This window comes from Juglans regia, chromosome 5 (assembly GCF_001411555.2).
Source record: "Juglans regia cultivar Chandler chromosome 5, Walnut 2.0, whole genome shotgun sequence".
NCBI lineage: Eukaryota > Viridiplantae > Streptophyta > Magnoliopsida > Fagales > Juglandaceae > Juglans > Juglans regia.
Window position 1 is genome coordinate 13608968 of NC_049905.1, and position 20167 is coordinate 13629134.

At 32.0% G+C, this 20167-nt stretch overlaps 1 protein-coding gene and 1 pseudogene across 1 annotated transcript; one reads left to right on the forward strand and one right to left on the reverse strand.

Moving 5' to 3' along the window:
• Positions 1-973: 973 nt before the first annotated feature.
• LOC108991080 (probable serine/threonine-protein kinase PBL18) lies at positions 974-6124 on the forward strand. The gene is made up of 6 exons (XM_018965225.2): positions 974-1057; positions 1312-1655; positions 1787-1922; positions 5206-5342; positions 5443-5566; positions 5649-6124. The coding sequence occupies exons 1-6, from the start codon at positions 988-990 to the stop codon at positions 6026-6028; spliced, it is 1191 nt and encodes a 396-aa protein (XP_018820770.1). The 5' UTR covers positions 974-987; the 3' UTR covers positions 6029-6124.
• Positions 6125-16188: 10064 nt separating this feature from the next.
• On the reverse strand, positions 16189-17751 carry LOC108982551 (annotated as a pseudogene).
• Positions 17752-20167: the final 2416 nt, after the last annotated feature.

Consider the following 20167-nt stretch of genomic DNA (forward strand, 5'->3'; position numbering starts at 1 on the left):
ATTTTTTCAAATCTTAAAATAAAATTTATATTAAAAAATTATATTCTAATAATATTTTATTCAACTTTCATCTCATCTCATCTCACTATCTAATTTTATCTTTTTATAAAAATAACTATCATTTTATAAAAATATTTTTATTTTATAATATTATTGTACAACATATTATATATATATATATATATATAAAATACCCTAATCAGCATCGAACTACGTACAAAAGTCAACATCCATGCAGACGTAAGACCAGTACTCTTCCGCCGGGCTGCGTGATGTCTCCATCTATCCAATAGCTACATTAATCGGCGGCCATTCAGTCAATTTTATTTTTTCCTCAATTCTGACTTTCAGTGCTGTTCCCATTTGAAAGCTCCATTTCGCTGATGAGAAATGCTACACAATTTTTTTAATTATTATATATTATATTTTTTAGAATTTTTTAATATTTTTTAATTTATTTATTTTAAAATAATTTAATTTTTCTATTCATTATTTATATATGAAATATTTAATAAAAAAATAATAAAAATTAAAAAAAAATATAGTATGTAAAAGCTACGTGAATAATAAAAAATTGTGTAGATTTTTTCTCTGCTGAATCCCCTCCCTTGACCGCACTGCCACCAAGACTTGGGAGTCGGAACTCTCCACAACGTGCTGTATAGTAATACTCTGGCTCCCAGTCAAAGTTTTGAACATATATTTATTTATTTATGGCGATCTGGACCACCATCCCACCATAGTTAGCCATTGGATTGAAAAACCTTATTTTTATTCATTCAATTGCCTGAAGGATGCCCTACTTTCGAGTCCGTTTGACCAACCAACTGCGGATGCAGCTGCCATTTTCGACATTTTCTCTATTTGAAATGGACTGCATGCATTCGATATATTTGCATATATATATATATATATATATATATATATATATATATATATATATTCATTACTTCATTTTTCCATGGGGCTTGAGGACTGCTGCCTCTCATGCAATCAATAATGGGAAACTGCTTCGGACAATCTGCCAAGTGTGCTCATGCTTCTTCGAATTTTTCTGGTGAGTACTACTTCATTCGTTTCTCTTCGCTCATTTCTTCCCTCTTTTTTGATTCTGTAATCTTTATAGTTTTATCTCTTCCAATTTGGTTGAGTTCTGAAAGACTTCTTGAGGATATGAGCTTCAGAATTACAATGATGCGATTATGGTTTTTACTATTATTCCATACATATTTGAGTTGCTGCCTAGCAATCTGAATATTTCAAACTTTTTCTGGGTTTTTTCATTACCCTCTAGCTCTCTTTTATTTTCAGGAAGTACTACTACAGAGCGTCATTCCAAGGCAAAACTTCAGGATTCCACCGCTTCAAGCTATGAGAAAACAGTACCTTTGGGAAATTCGAAAACAAAATCTTGTATAAACTGCAAGGCCGATGCATCTATCAGCAACAAACTCAAGTCCTTTAGCTTCATTGATCTGAAGAATGCAACCAAGAATTTCCCCCCAGAAAGTTTACTTGGAGAAGGAGGGTTCGGGTGCGTATTCAAAGGATGGATTGATGAGAACACTTTGGCTCCCACAAAACCAGGAACTGGGATGGTAGTGGCAATAAAGAGACTCAAGGCAGAGAGCTTTCAAGGCCACAAGGAATGGCTTGTATGTAGTACTACTACTGCAACGTTTTGACTCTAAAATTAAGCTCATGTTTTTCTTCTGCTTAATTTGGGGCGCCCTTAGCAAATCTTCAACTCTGAATTTGGTCTGTTTTGAATCTCTCAAATTGGCAGGCAGAAGTGAATTATCTAGAACAGCATCACCATGAAAATCTTGTGAAACTCATTGGTTACTGCTCAGAGTCTGAGAAAAAACTCCTCGTATACGAATTTATGCCTAAAGGAAGCTTGGAGAATCATTTATTCAGAAGTAAGTACATACATCCTCGTCAATCTAAAGTTTATTCACCCTGTTCTCGTTTATTTATTTATTTATAATTCCTTAATAATATATTTAAATGCTGCATTTTCTTGCCTGAGTAATATTACATGTAGTCGTAAAATGTATAAGTATTGTACAATTATTTAAAAAAAAAATAAGATCTATTATTAAAAAAATATTATTTTTTTATGAGAGTCTCGTATTTAATTATTATTTTTTAAATAATTATATGATGTTATACATTTACGATTACAACTATTATTTTTCTGCTTGTATTGGCAAGGTACTCGATCAATAGTGTAGATTGCTTTCCAATTAGTTTAAGGAACTTCATATACATTCATTATCAATGAGGAATGGCGCTGGATGAATTTGGTGATGAAATCCCTCGTGTCTTATTCTCTGTGAAGACCCTATATATATATATATATATGGTGGCATATTCACGGCGACGCCTCGTAGGTAGGTTTTGACTAATTTTGGGGTAGTTCCCTAGGCAAAAATTACGAGATAGTAATTATTTTTTTGAGAAGATATTTGGAATTCTGTATTGCGCAACCGCAGTCAAAAATGAATATTCGTAATTATTTTTTTTATAATAAAAATAAATTTATTTTAATTAAAAATAAAAATAATAAATTTTATTTTTTTTTCAAAACGATTACGTGACATTTATATATTTTATAATTGTACTTAAAATTATTCAATTATTAATGACTCAACTTTAAAATGTCCAAGCTCGTGTGTTCTCATGTGATTATTGATGTTTTTCCTTTTTATTGATTTCTCCTTTCGATCATTAGGAACACGTGAAATATTTGTATATATAACGTGTCGCGGCACAAGATGCTTAAAAGACTGTAGATATAGAGAAAAGTGCCTGTTTTACTGTTATTTCCAAAGAAAAATGATTTGTAAAACAAGTCTCCTAAAATTTTTTATAAATAAGATATTTTGTTTAAAAAAAATTATAAAAAATTATTTTTTATTAATATGACTCATTCTTTTACAAAATAATTTATATATAATTTATCCATTTGAGACTTATAAGTAGTATTAGGTCTCGTTTGTTTTTATAGATTAGATGAGATAAGATAAGATGAGTTGAGATAAAAGTTAAAAATTAAATAAAATATTATTATAATTTTTTTAATTTTTTTTTATTTTAGATTTTAAAAAAATTAAATTTTTTATTTTATTTTATTTTATATAAAAATTTAAAAAAATTATAACGATAAATTGTAATGAATTGTAAAAATAAATTAAGTATTACTCTAAAGGGTGTACGATACAGGTTAGTGTACGCTAGCTAGCTGTTGAAACAGTGTCACTTGTGAGGTTGGTAGCCCATGGTTACGAAGAAAGAAACAAGTTTTGATTTCTTTTCTTTCCTTTCTTTGTTTTAAATTTCGTGAGCAGAAGAATTAATGAAAGTTACATCAAGACTTTGGGAGAGAGAAAAATTAAAAAAATAAAAATAAACAAGAAAGCAAGAAAATCAGGAGCAGTTAGATGCAGCCAATTTATTATAAAGGGAATCTCTTGACTCTTTCCAATTTGCACCTACATCATGATTAGACGTTCAACGTGTAAGAAACCCACGTTGACATCATGATCTGTACCATATATAAATTTTTGAAATAGGAACATTATTATTTTTTATTTTAGAGTTAACATTGTATAACAACTTGTTTATAATTATGTAATAAATTAATATTATTTTAACTTTTATTTTTAATTTGATGGATTTAAATTCAATAAAAAATATTATTATATTTAAAGTTATCTATAAATTATGAATAGGTTGTAAGTCTATCATTATTATGTGAATCTATTATTTATAAAACTTTCAAAACATTTTTTTTATATTTAATTGAATCATCTTGTAATTTTATTTTAATTTATTGATCTATCCCAACCTTTTACATGTTAAAAAAAATATTTTATTATATTGTCTTTATCACCACCAATCCACTCAATTTTTGACATTAAGATTTAAAAAATAAAAATATGAAGACAAAAAAGTTTCTATCATTCATGATTCCTAACTCAATAAAATATATATAAATATATATATAGATATATATATATATATATATATATATATCTTTTCATCTTATCCTTGGGACCACCTTGTTATTGTCTATTTGATTTTCCCACCACTTTAACTCTTTTAGAATTTTGATCATTACTTTTCCAATAGAGAAAAAAGACTATTCATATTATTTTAGTTTTTGACTCTTTGTGATTTACCCCTTTGGTTACCTCACCTCTGAGCTATTATGCTTTAAACTCTTTTGTATTCCCACCACTTAAAGTATACTTTTTTTTATGTATAAAAATTGCTTTTTTCTAAAGATTACAAGAATGTTTTTGCATTTTAGACTCTTTGTGCCAGAAATTTTAGACAATTAATGTATGATAGTTTGAAATAATTTGAAAAACTATGTCAATTAATATTAAATAACTTCAGTTTTAAAAATCTTGAAATATATTTCATTCACTTTTTTCAATACTTTATCTTACTCTCTGTTTTAATTTAAAAACAAATGTTAGATACAGTCATAGAATGTGTAAACGCTGCTTACTCCCATGCATTGAAAAAAATTGATACATATATATGAGATTCACATAAAAAGAAAATATTTTTTTGGTCGACCCTACTCTTTTTCAAATAGAGTGTATGACGCTTGCATACTCTATGACTATATCAAGCATTACTAATTTATTATAATCAATATCCGAAAGATATGCATTCATACAATACTAGTCTTTCCAATTTTCAATCGACCATGCCTGTTTACATCCTATGCATTTAACAAATTTCTATTAACAATTTGCTCAGTTCTTAGTGAAAAGAGGAATCAGTGCTGGAGAATAAGGACAAGCAACAAATCATTGACAAACCCAACAACATAATACATCAATCTATGAAAAACTACTAATCTAAGAGAACCAAAGGCACTATATCTGTTTTTTTTTTTTTTTTTTTTTTTATGATTTAATTTGTTGAAGCGGAAAGAACTTCAGGTGACATGCCGTTTCAAGTTTCCTTCGACAGAAAGTAGAAAAGTACTATAGACAACACTAGTTTTTGATGTTTCCAGGAAACAAAGACAATTAGCATTTGGAAATGCTTTCCTGACAATTAGCTTCCATGGCATTTCTTGATTTCTGCTATTCATCATGTCTGGATCTTAATAATTCCGAACTAAATAAGATAATTCATTCTTGATTAAAAATATATAGCCATTGTCTTCTTGTTCCGCAGAAGGTGTTCAACCGATTTCTTGGCCTACGCGGATGAAAATTGCAATTGGTGTTGCACGAGGATTAACCTTCTTGCATAGTTTAGATGCCAATGTAATCTACCGCGACTTGAAGGCTTCTAATATTCTACTCGACTCGGTACGATCGATGAAATGCTATAATATGTGTGTGTGTGTGTGCACTGTGTGGGTTGGTTCTTGTCATGCCTGACTGAGTAGTACTGTTGAGTATTTTGTAGGATTTCAATGCAAAGCTTTCAGATTTTGGCTTAGCAAGGGATGGACCTACTGGAGATAATACACATGTTTCGACCAGAGTTGTGGGAACTCAGGGATATGCTGCCCCAGAATATGTAGCAACAGGTAGACATGATGCCGTAACTCCCTGTCATATCTTTAGCTGGTCTATCTTTAACTTTTCAATCATATTCCTATAATAACACAGGTCACTTAACACCAAAGAGTGATGTATACAGCTACGGAGTCCTATTATTAGAGTTACTATCAGGAAAACGGGCAATGAATGATGATAGAGCTGGGTTTGTGGATGAAACCCTGGTGGATTGGGCGAAACCATTTTTGAGTGACAGCAGACGAGTTTTGAGGATTATGGATACAAGGTTAGGGGGTCAATACTCCAAGAAAGGAGCCCAAGCTGCCGCTGCACTTGCTTTGCAATGTCTTCATACAGATCCCAAGAATAGACCTCCCATGATTGATATTCTAACCAGCTTGGAAAGGCTTCCCACATCAAATGTTCTTCCCAGGAATTCCCAAGCTGGTATTGACAATCATAGGGGGAAGCATTTGAATCACTCTCGCTAGAATACAATGCATGGAGAACTTACGATGATCTGTACTCATGTATTATGAAATGAGTAATGATATACACATGACAATATATTGTACAACATATTACACAATAATATTATAAAATGAGAATATTTTTGTAAAATAATATTAATTTTATAAGATGTTTTACAAAAATACTCCTTATTTAAAATATAATTGTGTAAAATATTGTGTAAAAATCATTTTCTTTATGGAATATGTTCCCAATATGCATACAGCCACTTGGTTCTTTGGGATTTCTTTCAATTGACTCGTTATTCTTGTATTTATAATCGACCCCATGAGCGTGGCCGAATTTGATTGTATAGCTTCCTTGTCGTGGCTGATAATTAGTGAGTCTTTGTACATCAAGCGATTCACTTTCTAATTAAGAGAACAAACAAATGTCTGTTTTCTTTTTCTTTCCTTTTTTTTTCTTTTTTTAAGGTAAATGAGAATATCATATTATCATTGTTGAAAAATTGATGAGGTTTCTATCCAACCCATGATCTATCGAGCAACACCAATTGCTTATATTTAAATTGAATCAATGGAGCCTTAGATTACGTTTGTGTAGTAAGGTATTCTAAGGTATTTTATGAATAATAGTAAAAAAGTAATGAAAAAGTAATTATAGAATATTAAATACTAGTGAATATATAGTAGGTAAAAATTAAAGTAATAATAAAATAATAAATAGTAGTAAAGTATTCTCAGTACCCAAACTAGTTAATTTACAAAGAGATATATATTTATATTGGAATTTTTGGATAATTCTTGTGTAGAGAGAAACGCAAGAAACCATAGTCTTTTAACTTTGGTATTCTTGAACCTATAGCCTTCATCCACTACAAGAAATAAACCTATTTTCGGCGAAACCTTTCGCCGCAAATAGAGGAAACTATCGCCGGAAAAAAGTAATTCCGGCTAAATAAGCTTGCCCAAATATCGCCGCTTTTAACCAGCCAAGTAAGACGTTTTGTGCCGAGTTCGAGAACGAACAGAAATGCTTTACATTTCCGGCGAGTATATATCGCCGGAAATATCTTATATTCGCCAGTAAAAATCTTTAGCATAGTTGCTCAAGTCTATTCCAGCGACTAAAAATCGTCGGAAATATAATCTTTGCTGCGAATTTAACTTCGCCGCAAACGTTCTATTATTGGCGATAATTGACATTTGCCAGAAACACTAGACGATTATTGCGGCGATGATATAGTCGTCGCAAATAATTGGACATAATGTCTCCTCCTTACTCGCTGCATTTATTTTCGGCGAGTTACGTTCGCCGGAAATGGTATTTTTTTTTTTAAAAAAAAAAAAAACCAATTCTATTTGCTTGTATTTTGTCGTCCTGTTATTTTTCCTGATATTTGTAATTTCATAACAGATAATTGCTTGCTAATAAATTATAAATACTAAATTTGGATAAATTTATATCTAATTGCACATATAAATTATATGTCAACATCATTTAAATAACCTTGACGTACATATTTAAAATTCACCAAGATTTAAGTGTACGTTTTACGTAATACCATCCAACATATCACAATGGAATATAAATTTACAAGTATTTTTCGTTCAAACTATAAATGTCTAACAGCAAGTTGCCTTCATGAATGCACCAGCTTCTTCATTGCAAGTGTTTTTCTTTCTAATCACCATATTCCAACAAGTATGGGAAGAGATGAATTTGGTTCACCGATTTGACTTCAAGTGCTTCGAAACAACTGTAAAGAAATGCAATATTTCTGCAAAAACATAATATTCAAGGCCCAAGTTACAAGGCATTCAATTAATAAAAGATAGCATCTCTTCTTTTTCCTTTGCATCTCTAAATAAAATAACCAACTATGTATATATTATGTACATATATAGAACACGTAGAAACTCTCTGACAATTAATACAAGGGTCTCACCTGAAATTGGGGCTACCTTTTACATGATTCAGAAGACTAACGAGTCCATTTCAGAAAGTCTCTACGTACGCTAGCTCTTTAGTCTGGTATAAAAGTAGCTTCCAAAATCACAGTACCCAATGTGAGAAAAATCCAACACTTGGCAAAATGATGCTGCCAAACAAAGTACGCACCAAAAAGAACAAATTATATAGGTGAAAAACCATATGCACTTATGATTTTTTATATGAGAAGTACATAATTTGAGTTTATTGGAACTAATAAATACCAAGTCCGCTGCACTCACCCAAGATGATTTCTTCTATGATATCTCGCATTCAGCAACTTCATTGACCAAACAGAAAAAAATTTCAGAATAATGATGAAATAAGTTATTTATTCTTAGTCATATAGATGTTGAAAGATACATAAAAAGCAACAATGTCAGAACAAGAATAAATGAAAATTTGCATGTCAGTCAGGTACTAATAATATTATTAAAAGCCTACGTATGTACTGATAACTTACCTTACTGTAGCAATTTCATTGTACATTGATGACCAAGAACTTCCAATGTGCATGTTGGTGGCAAAAGCAACGTACATCTCCAGACAAAAGCTACAAAATATCCTCAACCAAAAAATATACTACCTACCCCACACCAGTAACTGATGTACAAAAGAGGAGGTTCTGGAGATATGGGAGATATTTTGTTGTTATATTATTTTAACTTTCATCTCCTTATCAAAATTGACAAAAAATTGTTACCCTCAAATTTAGTAACTAGCTATGCAGGTCCCTAAGTCTCTTTATGAGACTCTCCCTGGGTCTGCCTCTCTAACTCATATCTCTCCAAAAACTTGTCGTACTTGTCTTGTTTCTCTATTAATAACATGACATTCGCTTATAAGTCATCATGTAAAGCCTTATAATGTGCAGTTTCTTTCTCACTTCTTTCTACACGTTCAGTTAATTCTACTATTCGAGCATTAGTTGATTGTCTAGATGACTCGGGAATAACCATCTCGCCAAGACCTCGTACATACCCTGGCCTATGGCCCAAAACTTCCTTAAATATTGTTGCTGCAGCCTCCTTAGTTCGCTTCTCAGGTTCCAGCTCTGCCATCTTTGCTGCCATCTCATTCTATCAACCATTGGAAAACATCACACAAGTTAATTGCTCGTAATATGTACTTAGCACTAAAAATATAGACATCAGTTTATCTCGAACATCATGGGATTTTACTTAATTAATACTCACATATTTCTCTTCCATCATGGGAGTCACAAATTTGTCATTCTTCTTTGACCACCTGACTTCTTTAAAGAAATCAACCAAATTCTCCTCATTCCCAGACTACAAATAAAATAAATTGCACACTAACTTAGATTGAATATTTGAACACCATTATGGAGTACAAATTAAAAGAGTACAAATAGCTAGCATTCATAATGGAACTCAAATCTGCAAGATAAAACTCTCATTCAAGCTATCAAATTAATTGTTGGGATTAGACTTACAAAGTACAAACAATAACGATTGTTGAGTGTTTTTTCTGTTTTTTCATAACTAAATGTGCAAGTAATTATATTAGTCATTGATATATAGAGAACTCAAAGGAAATACACAACTTTAAAGAAGCCTAACATATCACGCAGCACAAAGAAATAATAATGTTACATATAGTCGGTGTGCATCTTGCAACCAAAATGGAGACTTACCCTCATCTCCATTAGCCGCACAAATGACCTTCGTCCAGCCATGTGATTGTTTTGTTGCTTCTCCCTATTACTTTTATTTCGTTCAGACATCCGCTGCAATCACATAGGACATGATATACATCCATTGAATGTAGAGGTGTCAAGAGGATTATATGACTAAAAACATAAGTGGATATAGTTGACTATTTTAACAAAAACTAACCATTCTAACTAACATTTAATACAGGTGACTATTTTACCAAAAAATTCCACAGCATGTTAATTAAGTATACGACTGCCAACTTACCTTAAAGTCATCGCTTGAATATCGAGCACATAACTTTACCCAAGTGGCTGGTGTCACCGACGGTAGAACATTTGCAAGTGCTTCTTCATTGCTCTCATATTGCTTGTAGGTTCTATGTAAATCATAGCGAATATGATTAAACCGCTTGCGTAGTGTCTTCGTAACTGTATCACGATGGTTCTTCTTGGTCCAGTCGAGGATGAAGTCAGCCTACAAACAAACATTAAGAGTATTAATTATAATCTCTCAGCCCCGAGTTTTACATTACCAATGTTAGGCTTTCATCTACTCTATTTGAACATGTATTGCATTCTCCTACTTTTACCTGAATGCGTGTAATTAATTCTTCCTTCTCATTAGCTGGTACATCGTGCCAGCTAGTATGACTCAAGTCCACATGGTGCTTGACCAACCAGGTAACCCTTGTAGTAAACAAGGTAGCATTTTCACAACAAAGTTCAGTTTCACCGTCCTTTATCCTCAAGGATATATTTCCATACTTTCGCACCTTTTCAAACTCTGTGCTCTTTGCAGCTCCTCGCCCACGCTTCTGGCGAAGTGGTACTAGGTTGTTTCCAAGAGTGAAAATGTCATCATAGTTCAATAATTAAACTAATCAACATGTCAAACATATAATGTAAAACAATATCCAAAATGTAAAACAATATAAATATAAATTAGCATTAATACCAGACGGGTTTGTGCTTAGTGACGAATCAACTGCTGGTATGTCATTCGGTTCTGTGCTTGGGACGACATTACGTGGATCGATTAAGTCATATGAGCTTGAGGATGAGTCATCTCTAAGATCCATCGCAGCAATGGGTACTTTATTCCGAACTTCATCATTGTTCTGAGATCTCCCCCGACCGTAGCTCACACCGCGTGATTGACCTCTACCTCTTCCAGTTATTGGCATTGATGAAGCATGCTATATAAACAAACTTCTAAATGGTGTGCTTGCCAAAAAAACTGAACAACCAATATTATTCCTGCAATCACACTAAAATGATACAATTATTTATATATGATTATACTTTAGTTTAGAATATTACAATTAGTTCATCATCATGCTACTATTTGTTTAAGGGAATGGTCCAAATTAACCAGGACATTTAGAAAGTAATGCCTCCTAGTGTGCTGTCATCACAAACTTGGCTAAATTGGCAAAAGATAACAAACTAAATAATTCTCAAGCAAATTACACATCCATTCAATGGAAGATCACCAATTCTTGAAGTAAATTGCACACTGCTAACGGCCGGGGTACTAGAATTGTATTCAAGTTGTAATCTAATTAGATTTAATGTAATCTAATTAGATCATTCTTTATGCAAATGATCATGCCCGGCCTCTCATACCCAGTAAAATTACAGATTATATATATATATATATATATATATATATATATAGAAGTATCCAATTAATTTGGATAACCATGACAAGCTAGCTAGTTCATATATACTCAATAAACATGCATAATCTAGTGATCATCAGCTCATGCTTTATACACATGACCTATATATTTCCTATATATGTCTGTGTTTGTGTGTGTGTAATTCACTGAAACCCTTCATGAGTTTTTGGCTTCAACATTCATGGAAGCTCATGCATCACGCATGGGTCTTGTTTAACATATAAAAACCTAATGATCTTGAGCAGATATTAATTATGATCAGTTAGTCATGAAAATCATAATCAGATATTTCTGATCTCAGCGCCAACAATATCCCTTGTTCCAGTCAAAGAAAAGAAACAAGATGATAACTTAATTACCATGCATTTCTGTACGTGAGAATTGTAAAACCAATTAATTAGCTGTTTTCAACCTAGCTAGCTAGCTAGAGCTATATCTTGAATTAATACTTGCATGGATTACAAATTAATCTCGTGGTTGAATCTGTATATCTAGAGTATGTCTCAAATATAATGCTTCCGCATGATATTTGTAAATATCATGTTGTTTTGCAAATTGTTTTGCCCACTTTATACCATGTTGATTCCCCAGCTTTTATTTTTTAAATTTGCTTATTTAAATATATTTTATATGACTATATTTTATTTATATAAACTTACAAATATTATATTTTTATTTAAAAACTTTTGCACTTAATATCAATGATAGCTAAGCCAAAGGGTGCAATGGGACACACGGTAAGTTTTTTTTTTTTCTCTTTTTCAACTTTCTAAACATATGACTACTCTGTTTTCTATAGATCGTGTAAGTCTTTGATCTATTAGGCACTAATTTCTTAGATTATTATTTATTTTGTTGTACTTTTTCCTTAATGGTTCTCCTTTTCTTTTAGAAATTTGGTTTTGAGACTTTATCTTTTCTATTTTTCAAGCGAGGTTTAACCAATAAAAATGGAGTCTGGTTGGGCAATTGGTCAATGTACGTGTCTTTATTAATTCTGAAATGGAAATCCGGTAATGAGCTGGATTCAAGACCACTTCTTCTATTGCAACTGAATGGAATGCAGACGGCATCATAGCAAAGAATATATATATATATATATATATATATATATAGCATTGTACGCTCTACTCTAGCATGAGTAGAGAGTATCATGGAATCTTGAAGATTTATGCATTCAAAATGATGGACGACAGAAAAGACACAATCATGGACAACATTAGGTTCCATGGGTAAAGCAAGAGAGTATCTTACCCAATTAGGAGTGGTGGGATGGATTTTCGTGGGCGAGGTGGCACTGCAACGAGGATTCGACAGAGCGAGGCAACGTGGCTGGACAGGTTGCGGCGGCCTCCACTAGTCATGGTGATTGGCTTAGTACGAAGAGATAGTTATTGAGATGGAGAGTCGGAACCGAATACACAGATAGAGACTGAGACAGATAGAAGAGGATTTAGAGGCTTACCAGGGTTTCGTGAGTAACGGAGGAGCTGCACAGCGTGTAGAGCGGCGGCCTAACCACGGAGAGGGAGATTCAGTGAGACGAGGATGGGGGAGAGATAGAAAGTGGAGCTTTTAAGTTTTTCGGGGTGGGACGCGGGGGGATTTTGGGAGGAAGGAGAAGGTGAAGGAAATAAGGGTTTTGGGGGGATTTTGGTTTTGGGAGGAAGACACGCGCGGGGTGTTGCGTTTTGTTTTTTTTTATTGTTTATTTATTTATTCATTTTAAATATAACGGAATCTAAATTTTATTAATTGTCCTCATCTATGGCGGAGGAAATGCGTTTAGCACCTATATTTCTTGTAATGATTATAATAAAAAAGATGATAAATAAAATTTATCATAAATAAATCTTTGTTGCTCTCCAGCCAGTAGATAGATGTTCTTCTCTGATTGCATATAAAATTTCTTTGCAAGCCTTTGGGTGATCATGGATAGATGTTTTAATTGGTGTAGATCAATTTATACTATACTTAATTATATTTTATAACTTCAACTTTTGAATATTTTGATAACGTTATATATTTGAATCTGTAACTGCAAAGCCCTATACAATCCTCATATATAGGACATCTTCGTATCAATGAAAGTTAAGTTTCGCATCTTCTATAGCGTTATTGAATGAATTTTATTATTTTAAAGAGTCGAGCGACCACCTCTCACATATATTTTGAGATAACTCGGCCAGATCCCGTGTATGAAGACTGAAGAGAAATAAAATAGAGGGAAGTAGAACAAAGACAGACGGTCGTGTGGGAAACACTCTAAGCCATCTCAAATCAACGTAGACGGATCAACGTCCATCTCGGATTGGATGGACACTCTAAGCCATCGGAACCAATTTTATATTTTCCGCTATATCTCTCACATTTCCTTCAAGAATACATGTTCATTGAGTTCTTGGCCGCTACTAGAAAGTCAACAAAAATTCATAGCATTTTGTCTTGAAACTTGTCATCTACGACTCAAGCTTTGCTGCGGAAGCCTTCCAAAAGAATTTGCCATAAAATTTAAGTATAATCTGTAACACCCCGTATCCAGAGGGTTAGGAAATTAGTTCATATCATTTAAAATCACATCTAAACTATACATGAAGTATAAACTCCAAAGACTCTATCACATAAAACTCAGTTGTTCAAATCAAACGTATACATTTTTCTACAAGAACATCAATGACTACAACATAATTAATTAAGAACACGGCAAAGTACTCTCAATATCCCAAAATAATCGTACAACATTAAAAAAAAAAATTATGCAATCATCAAATTAAAGATGTAATTTTTTAAGATTAGGACGTTACTTAATTTGTAAATTTTATTAATAAGATACAGCTTACTTATGATGGAGGAATATATATTGTATTTACAATTATAAGCTATGACTTTAATTGATATCAAATTCAGGTTCTTAGAACCACCTTATAAGTTAGTCATTATAAGTTTAAATAGGAAACTATATATATATATATATATATATATATATAAAGTGTAGTTCATAATTTAAAACTTAAGATGGGTAAGCAAACTGATTATCTAGTCGGCCTTAAATATAATGTTCTTAATTGAAATACTATATATGTAAATCACGAAGGTCCTTCATAATTAAATATTAAGCTCTTTTGCATTGCCCTTAGATACATATATATATCTAATTAGAAAAAAAAAAGCCGAAATGGAGCTATTGCCGCTAGATAGTGTAGCCGAAAAAAAATATTTCCCATTAAATATTATTGTCGATACTTAGTAATTTCGCCGAGATATAATCGACAGAAATGAATCAATTCATCTATAATATTTTAGCTTTAACTTGTCGGAATGAATTGAAATATTTTTTCTGTATACAATTCAGCCTGCTTTCAACATTAGTTTAATCCATTAAACCATCTGATCAATTATATTTCCTAATAAGCATACAATATCATGAATTAATCATCATTGAAATATATATATATATATATATATATATATATATATATATGGTTTAAACATCCCCAACATCATACATTAATGAAAATTGCTCAAATTGAAATTGATGATAGTTTAGTCTAAAGTACTACTTAATACCCCACAATATATCAATATTGTTTTATAGGTATCCTCCTCTCTTCAATATAGGATAACTAGAGTTTCCTAAGCAAGCCTTGATCATCCCTTGGAAGCTGCTGGCCTTCGTCATGATCTCAAAATTGCCTTAATCTCAAAACTTCATTCTTCAACTCTTCTTCTCAAAACTTGATGCATTCTTCATTGATGTTAATTGCTGCAAACATATACATTCTTTTTTAGTTCTCAAAGTCAACCAAAATGTACATTCATCATTTTCTTTATTTCCATGTACATTCATCATTTTCACAATGTACATTCACTTTATTAATACTATAATGGCTGCATTAAATAAAGGCAGCTGGCAAGCTGATTACATTAAGTGAAGCAACATTAAATATATGATTGCATTAAATATATATGATTCTTAAGCAAATAAAATTAACACGAGCATGTTTTTTTTTTAATGTAAAATGCATAAAGGAAAATATTAAGTGAAACAAATTTTGAACTAATGTTGTGAGATCTCGAGTTTTCAATTAACTTGTCTACTAGGTTTTTTTTCATGTCTTTTATCTACAATGTGTAAGCATAGGTGCATGTATACATTAATTTTTTAATATAACCACCTATAATGCAGTTAATTGGGTAACTCATCTAATCACCAAAAGAAAGGATAACACATCCCATCTCAGCCTCTAGTGTGCAGCATATAGATAAAAATAATCAGGTTAAAGCAATTAAGTTAAAGCAATTCATGTCTAGCAATTGTATCAAAGTCATCACAAATATAGAACATAAGCAAATTAGCAATATGGATTGGTGAAGTTTACATACCCTCAGCTTAGAGAAATTATATTGCATAGTCCTTATGAGAATAATGACCATCAGGGAACCAAGAGATTTCTGATGAAGGAGGCGTTATTTGTACCATGGAACACCAGGCAATATCTGTCCACATCATCTATGTTGATACAATCCCTTTGTAAAGCATAAATGACAAATAAATATAATCCATTTATGCATTTTTCTGACCTTAACACCATACCAAGTATCTTGAGGTAGAAGAAGGAACACAATGGGAAGAGTTTGTTAAGGCCTTCCAGATCAAAATCATTGACACCACATAAACTTAACATGACAAAAGTGAAAGCAACAAGTGAAGGCCATCTTGTGAGCAACTCCAAATCAATGGAAACTCTTCAAAACATATGTACTACCCCACAAAAAATGTGTTTCCTAATATATATATATATATATATATATATATATATATAGTGTACTACCTCCCTAGTTCTTGTTTACAAAGAGGACAAGAAGACGTAATTTGGAGCCATTGATCTATGCACTTGAGGTGGAAGACATGGGAACATGGAAACCTCCTTAATTCTTCCCTGTCCAAGTAATTGGTTATGCAAATGAAGCATTCTTGTCATTCCCACCACAAACACAAAGAAAACACGACAATCTCATCAGCACTTCAACCTTCAACACGCCAATATATTATTTTGACTTAGAATCTACTAAATTTGTTCTGTCCTATGAAAGATATTAGCTTATCTGTAAGTGTAAGTTGAAAGAAATGAGACTTACTGGATGATCATTTGCAAGGTCGAATGCTGGGAAGCTGAGAAATTTCCTCCTCGGATGCTCCTCTATCAATTGACCCCGCATTCATGTTGTATCCGACAAGGTTGCTAATCATTGGCATGCAACAGCATAGCAGCAAAAATAGTAGGAATAGAAATGAATAGCAAATTGCATTCCAAACGAGCAGGGAGATGCATAGCACATGTAGTTTTGGGGCTAGATGGAAGGACCCAAATCGAGAGTCAAATACCCAAACATTACCTATCACAAATCATAATGCAAAGAACAATTCTAGTGAAGTTCGGCATTTGTTCATTAGATGTGAGATCCTGTATCCATTGTAGCAATCAATTAGAAGGCTTCAAAAAGCTCTTGAATTGTCAAAAACTCTCTGTAACACTTCCACTAAATTTATGGAAACTTGTTTGTGTGTGAAAAAAATTAAAAGTAGGCAATTCATGAGTTTGTATCTTGTTTTTCATCATTTAAATATTGCTGCCAATACGATTAAAACTCTAAGGTGGCCTAGTACAAAATATAGTGACCACCAACCATTATCGAATTGATTTGAAGTTATTTGTTATAACTTGAGGCTTTTATCATATCACTAAGGGTTCATCACTACTAAGCTGTTTGCATAATTCCTCAATAATTCTACCCAAAGAACAAAATCAAAGACTTATCCTCAATAACTAGTTGCATGATGTTTTATAACTAACTCACAAATCTTTGTAATGATCCCAACAGACGAGTTGTCACTATTAGTACAACGCATGGAAACCAATGATTTTGTTTAAGAGAAAAATATAAATGAATCATAGAAGTTGAAGGGGCGATTGTATGTAAAGCTAGCATACCTAGATTCTTCACTGCCCCTCTGCTATTCCACATCAGAAAGGCCAAAACTATCTCCATGATTGAGATGGCGCCGGTAGCGGCCGTAGAGTAGCAACAGACTAAGAACACATCCAATATTATAACCAACAATCCATATTCTCATTGGCCAAACATGCTTCTCCTTGGAAATGGCTATAGTAGATGTTGTGATACTTATTTGAATCACCAAAACTATAAATTCCATCAGCATCCAAGTGCTTGAATTGAAAGGATTCGAGCTAAGATCAGATCTTAATTCATTTTGGTAATGGAATACTCTACTTAAGAAAGAGAACCACCTTGTTCTGGAGATCCTCATCGCCATCCTTACCAATGACGAAGAAGGTAGAGCACTAGTAGGCCTATGTCGGGTATTCATTTTGGATGATTTTTGTTGGACTAAAAACCAAATTCCAAACATTTCCAAACAATAAACTACCGTTAACCCTTTGCCCATTATATCATTGCAAACAATCGAAATATATAGAATACCAGCATAAGGAAACTTCAAAATCACAAATATGATATTGTTGAATCATGAAAAAAAGTGGCTTTTGGCTAATTCGTAATGTCACCCAATTCATGAGATTTCACAATAAAAAGGTTTAATCAGAAGTTTTTGGCAAAGATTCTAGCTTATTTGATCATGCATGATAATCTTGATTAATGTGAAAAAAGGTTTATTCTGTACTTTTTTGTCAAAAATTAAAATGAACCAAAAGGATTAACCCAACTAATGAAATTCATGTACTTTTAATTGTCCATGAAGTTGGTAATTATTAACATATATAAAATTTGTGGGACTTTTTAGCTATCCATTATTAATGATCATGGTTGTAACTACTGATCAACTCATCTTTTTACTGGTGCAATTAGATCTAAGTTGCTCATGATGTATTGGAGATGAATGGAATGGATCATTAACATTTAAATGACTAATTATTAAATATGTATGTATGTATGTAGTAAAGTTGGTAACTCCAATCATATATATATATATATATTATATAAGTCATATATAATATAAATATATATATGATTTTGTTTCCAGCACTGCAGATATATATCCATTCTTCCATTGTAATGCTACTTATCAATCTTCTTCTTCTTCTTCCTCTTATCTTTTTAATTAACTTCAATGCCTTTTTAATTTCTCCCTATTATTCTTCCATGTGCAGTTGAATTAGAAACAGTTTTTTTGGCAAGATGTTTTGTTCTCAACCACATTATAATCTAGCTACTTCAATAGCATTTTCTATGTATATATGCAGAAATTAAACTGGCAATTCATGCAGAACATCCTCAGCTACCTGGTGAAAGACAAGAAATGCATGCGTTTTTTCAATCGATCTTCTCATGCATGCATGTGAACCCACAATTCTAGATCACTGATATAATCAATATATATAATGTTTCAACATCAACATCAAAGACATTAATTTCTGTAGCTAACTCCAGCCATTTAGATATATATGACTGAATAATCAATAATTAACAAATAGAAAGAAAAATAGGTCATTAATTCATGATAAGCCTCAAACCCACCCAAAAAATTTAGTTTTATCTAATTACTATGTAGGTTATATAGCATATATATATATATATATATATATATATATGTTTTTTCAATTAATTTTCATCCTTTAATGCTTATGAGAATTAAGGTACAAACGTACGTAGGTTTGGTTTCAAAATTAAAATAACTAATTAATTAAGAAGACTGGTCTGATATATATCATTTCCATGAAATTATAAATTAGCATAAAGCTGGAGTTCACTATAAAAACGAATACATATTGGAATATTATTGCAAAAACTAAAATGGTCAGTTTGAGAAAAATTAATATTGGAGGAAAGAACAAACCTTCACATTAAGAAGAAGAAGAAGAAGAAGAGATGAAGTAAATGCATGGAGAGGGAATTTGGAGAAACTGAAGGCCCTTGGAGGCAAAGGGCGAAGGTGCAAATTAAGGCAAAAAAGGCAATGATTACTAGAGTGAGATGAGAACCACTTGATTAAGCTAAACAATAGTTGATGCTGTTGCATGTGATTCTAGATCGACCACCATTAATTATATGTGACATGATCAATTATATATATATATATATATATAGCTAGAGTACTAGTCCTTCCAGGTAAATATATAGAAGATATTTTCATGGTGGGAACAAGCGTGCACTGCATTTTATATTATTAGTTGACCTATAAAATCACTTACAATATACACCTATATATAAGTGAATAAATATAATAAAATCACTTAGTGTGCTACAAGCAAACTGAACAGCCAGCTTGTTAATTTCCATCCTAGCTATCATAGTACTATCACAAAATGTTGCATTATTATATATAATTGTTAATATAAATATTAATTTTACTGCATGCATGTCGATTGATCTTTGAAATTATCTAATAATTAATTTTTGTGTGTGTGTGTGTGTTTGAATTGTAACATGGAGGATTGATACGGGCATGAACTTTGAGTTGCAAGCTAGCCTTAGTCATGCTAATTAGTAGGATATATATATATATATATATATACATATGAACAGAGTCTCACCTGCATTTATATATATATATATATATATATAGCTAGAGTACTAGTCCTCAAGTAAATATATAGAAGATATTTTTATGGTGGGGGCAAGCATGCACTGCATTAAAAATGGCTGATCATGATCATCTAGCTAGAAAGCGTTAGATGGAAGATAATCTCCAACTACAATATTAATAAACTTGCAGTAAACTTTTGTCAATGTGATGAACTCTCTCATCTAAGTCTGGTAGTGGTTGA

Coding starts and splice junctions, on each gene's coding strand:
- LOC108991080 (XM_018965225.2), top strand. CDS start 988: ATGCAATCAATAATGGGAAACTGCTTCGGACAATCTGCCAAGTGTGCT. Junction 1,656..1,786: donor AAGGCCACAAGGAATGGCTT/GTATGTAGTACT, acceptor TCAAATTGGCAG/GCAGAAGTGAATTATCTAGA. Junction 5,343..5,442: donor CTAATATTCTACTCGACTCG/GTACGATCGATG, acceptor AGTATTTTGTAG/GATTTCAATGCAAAGCTTTC.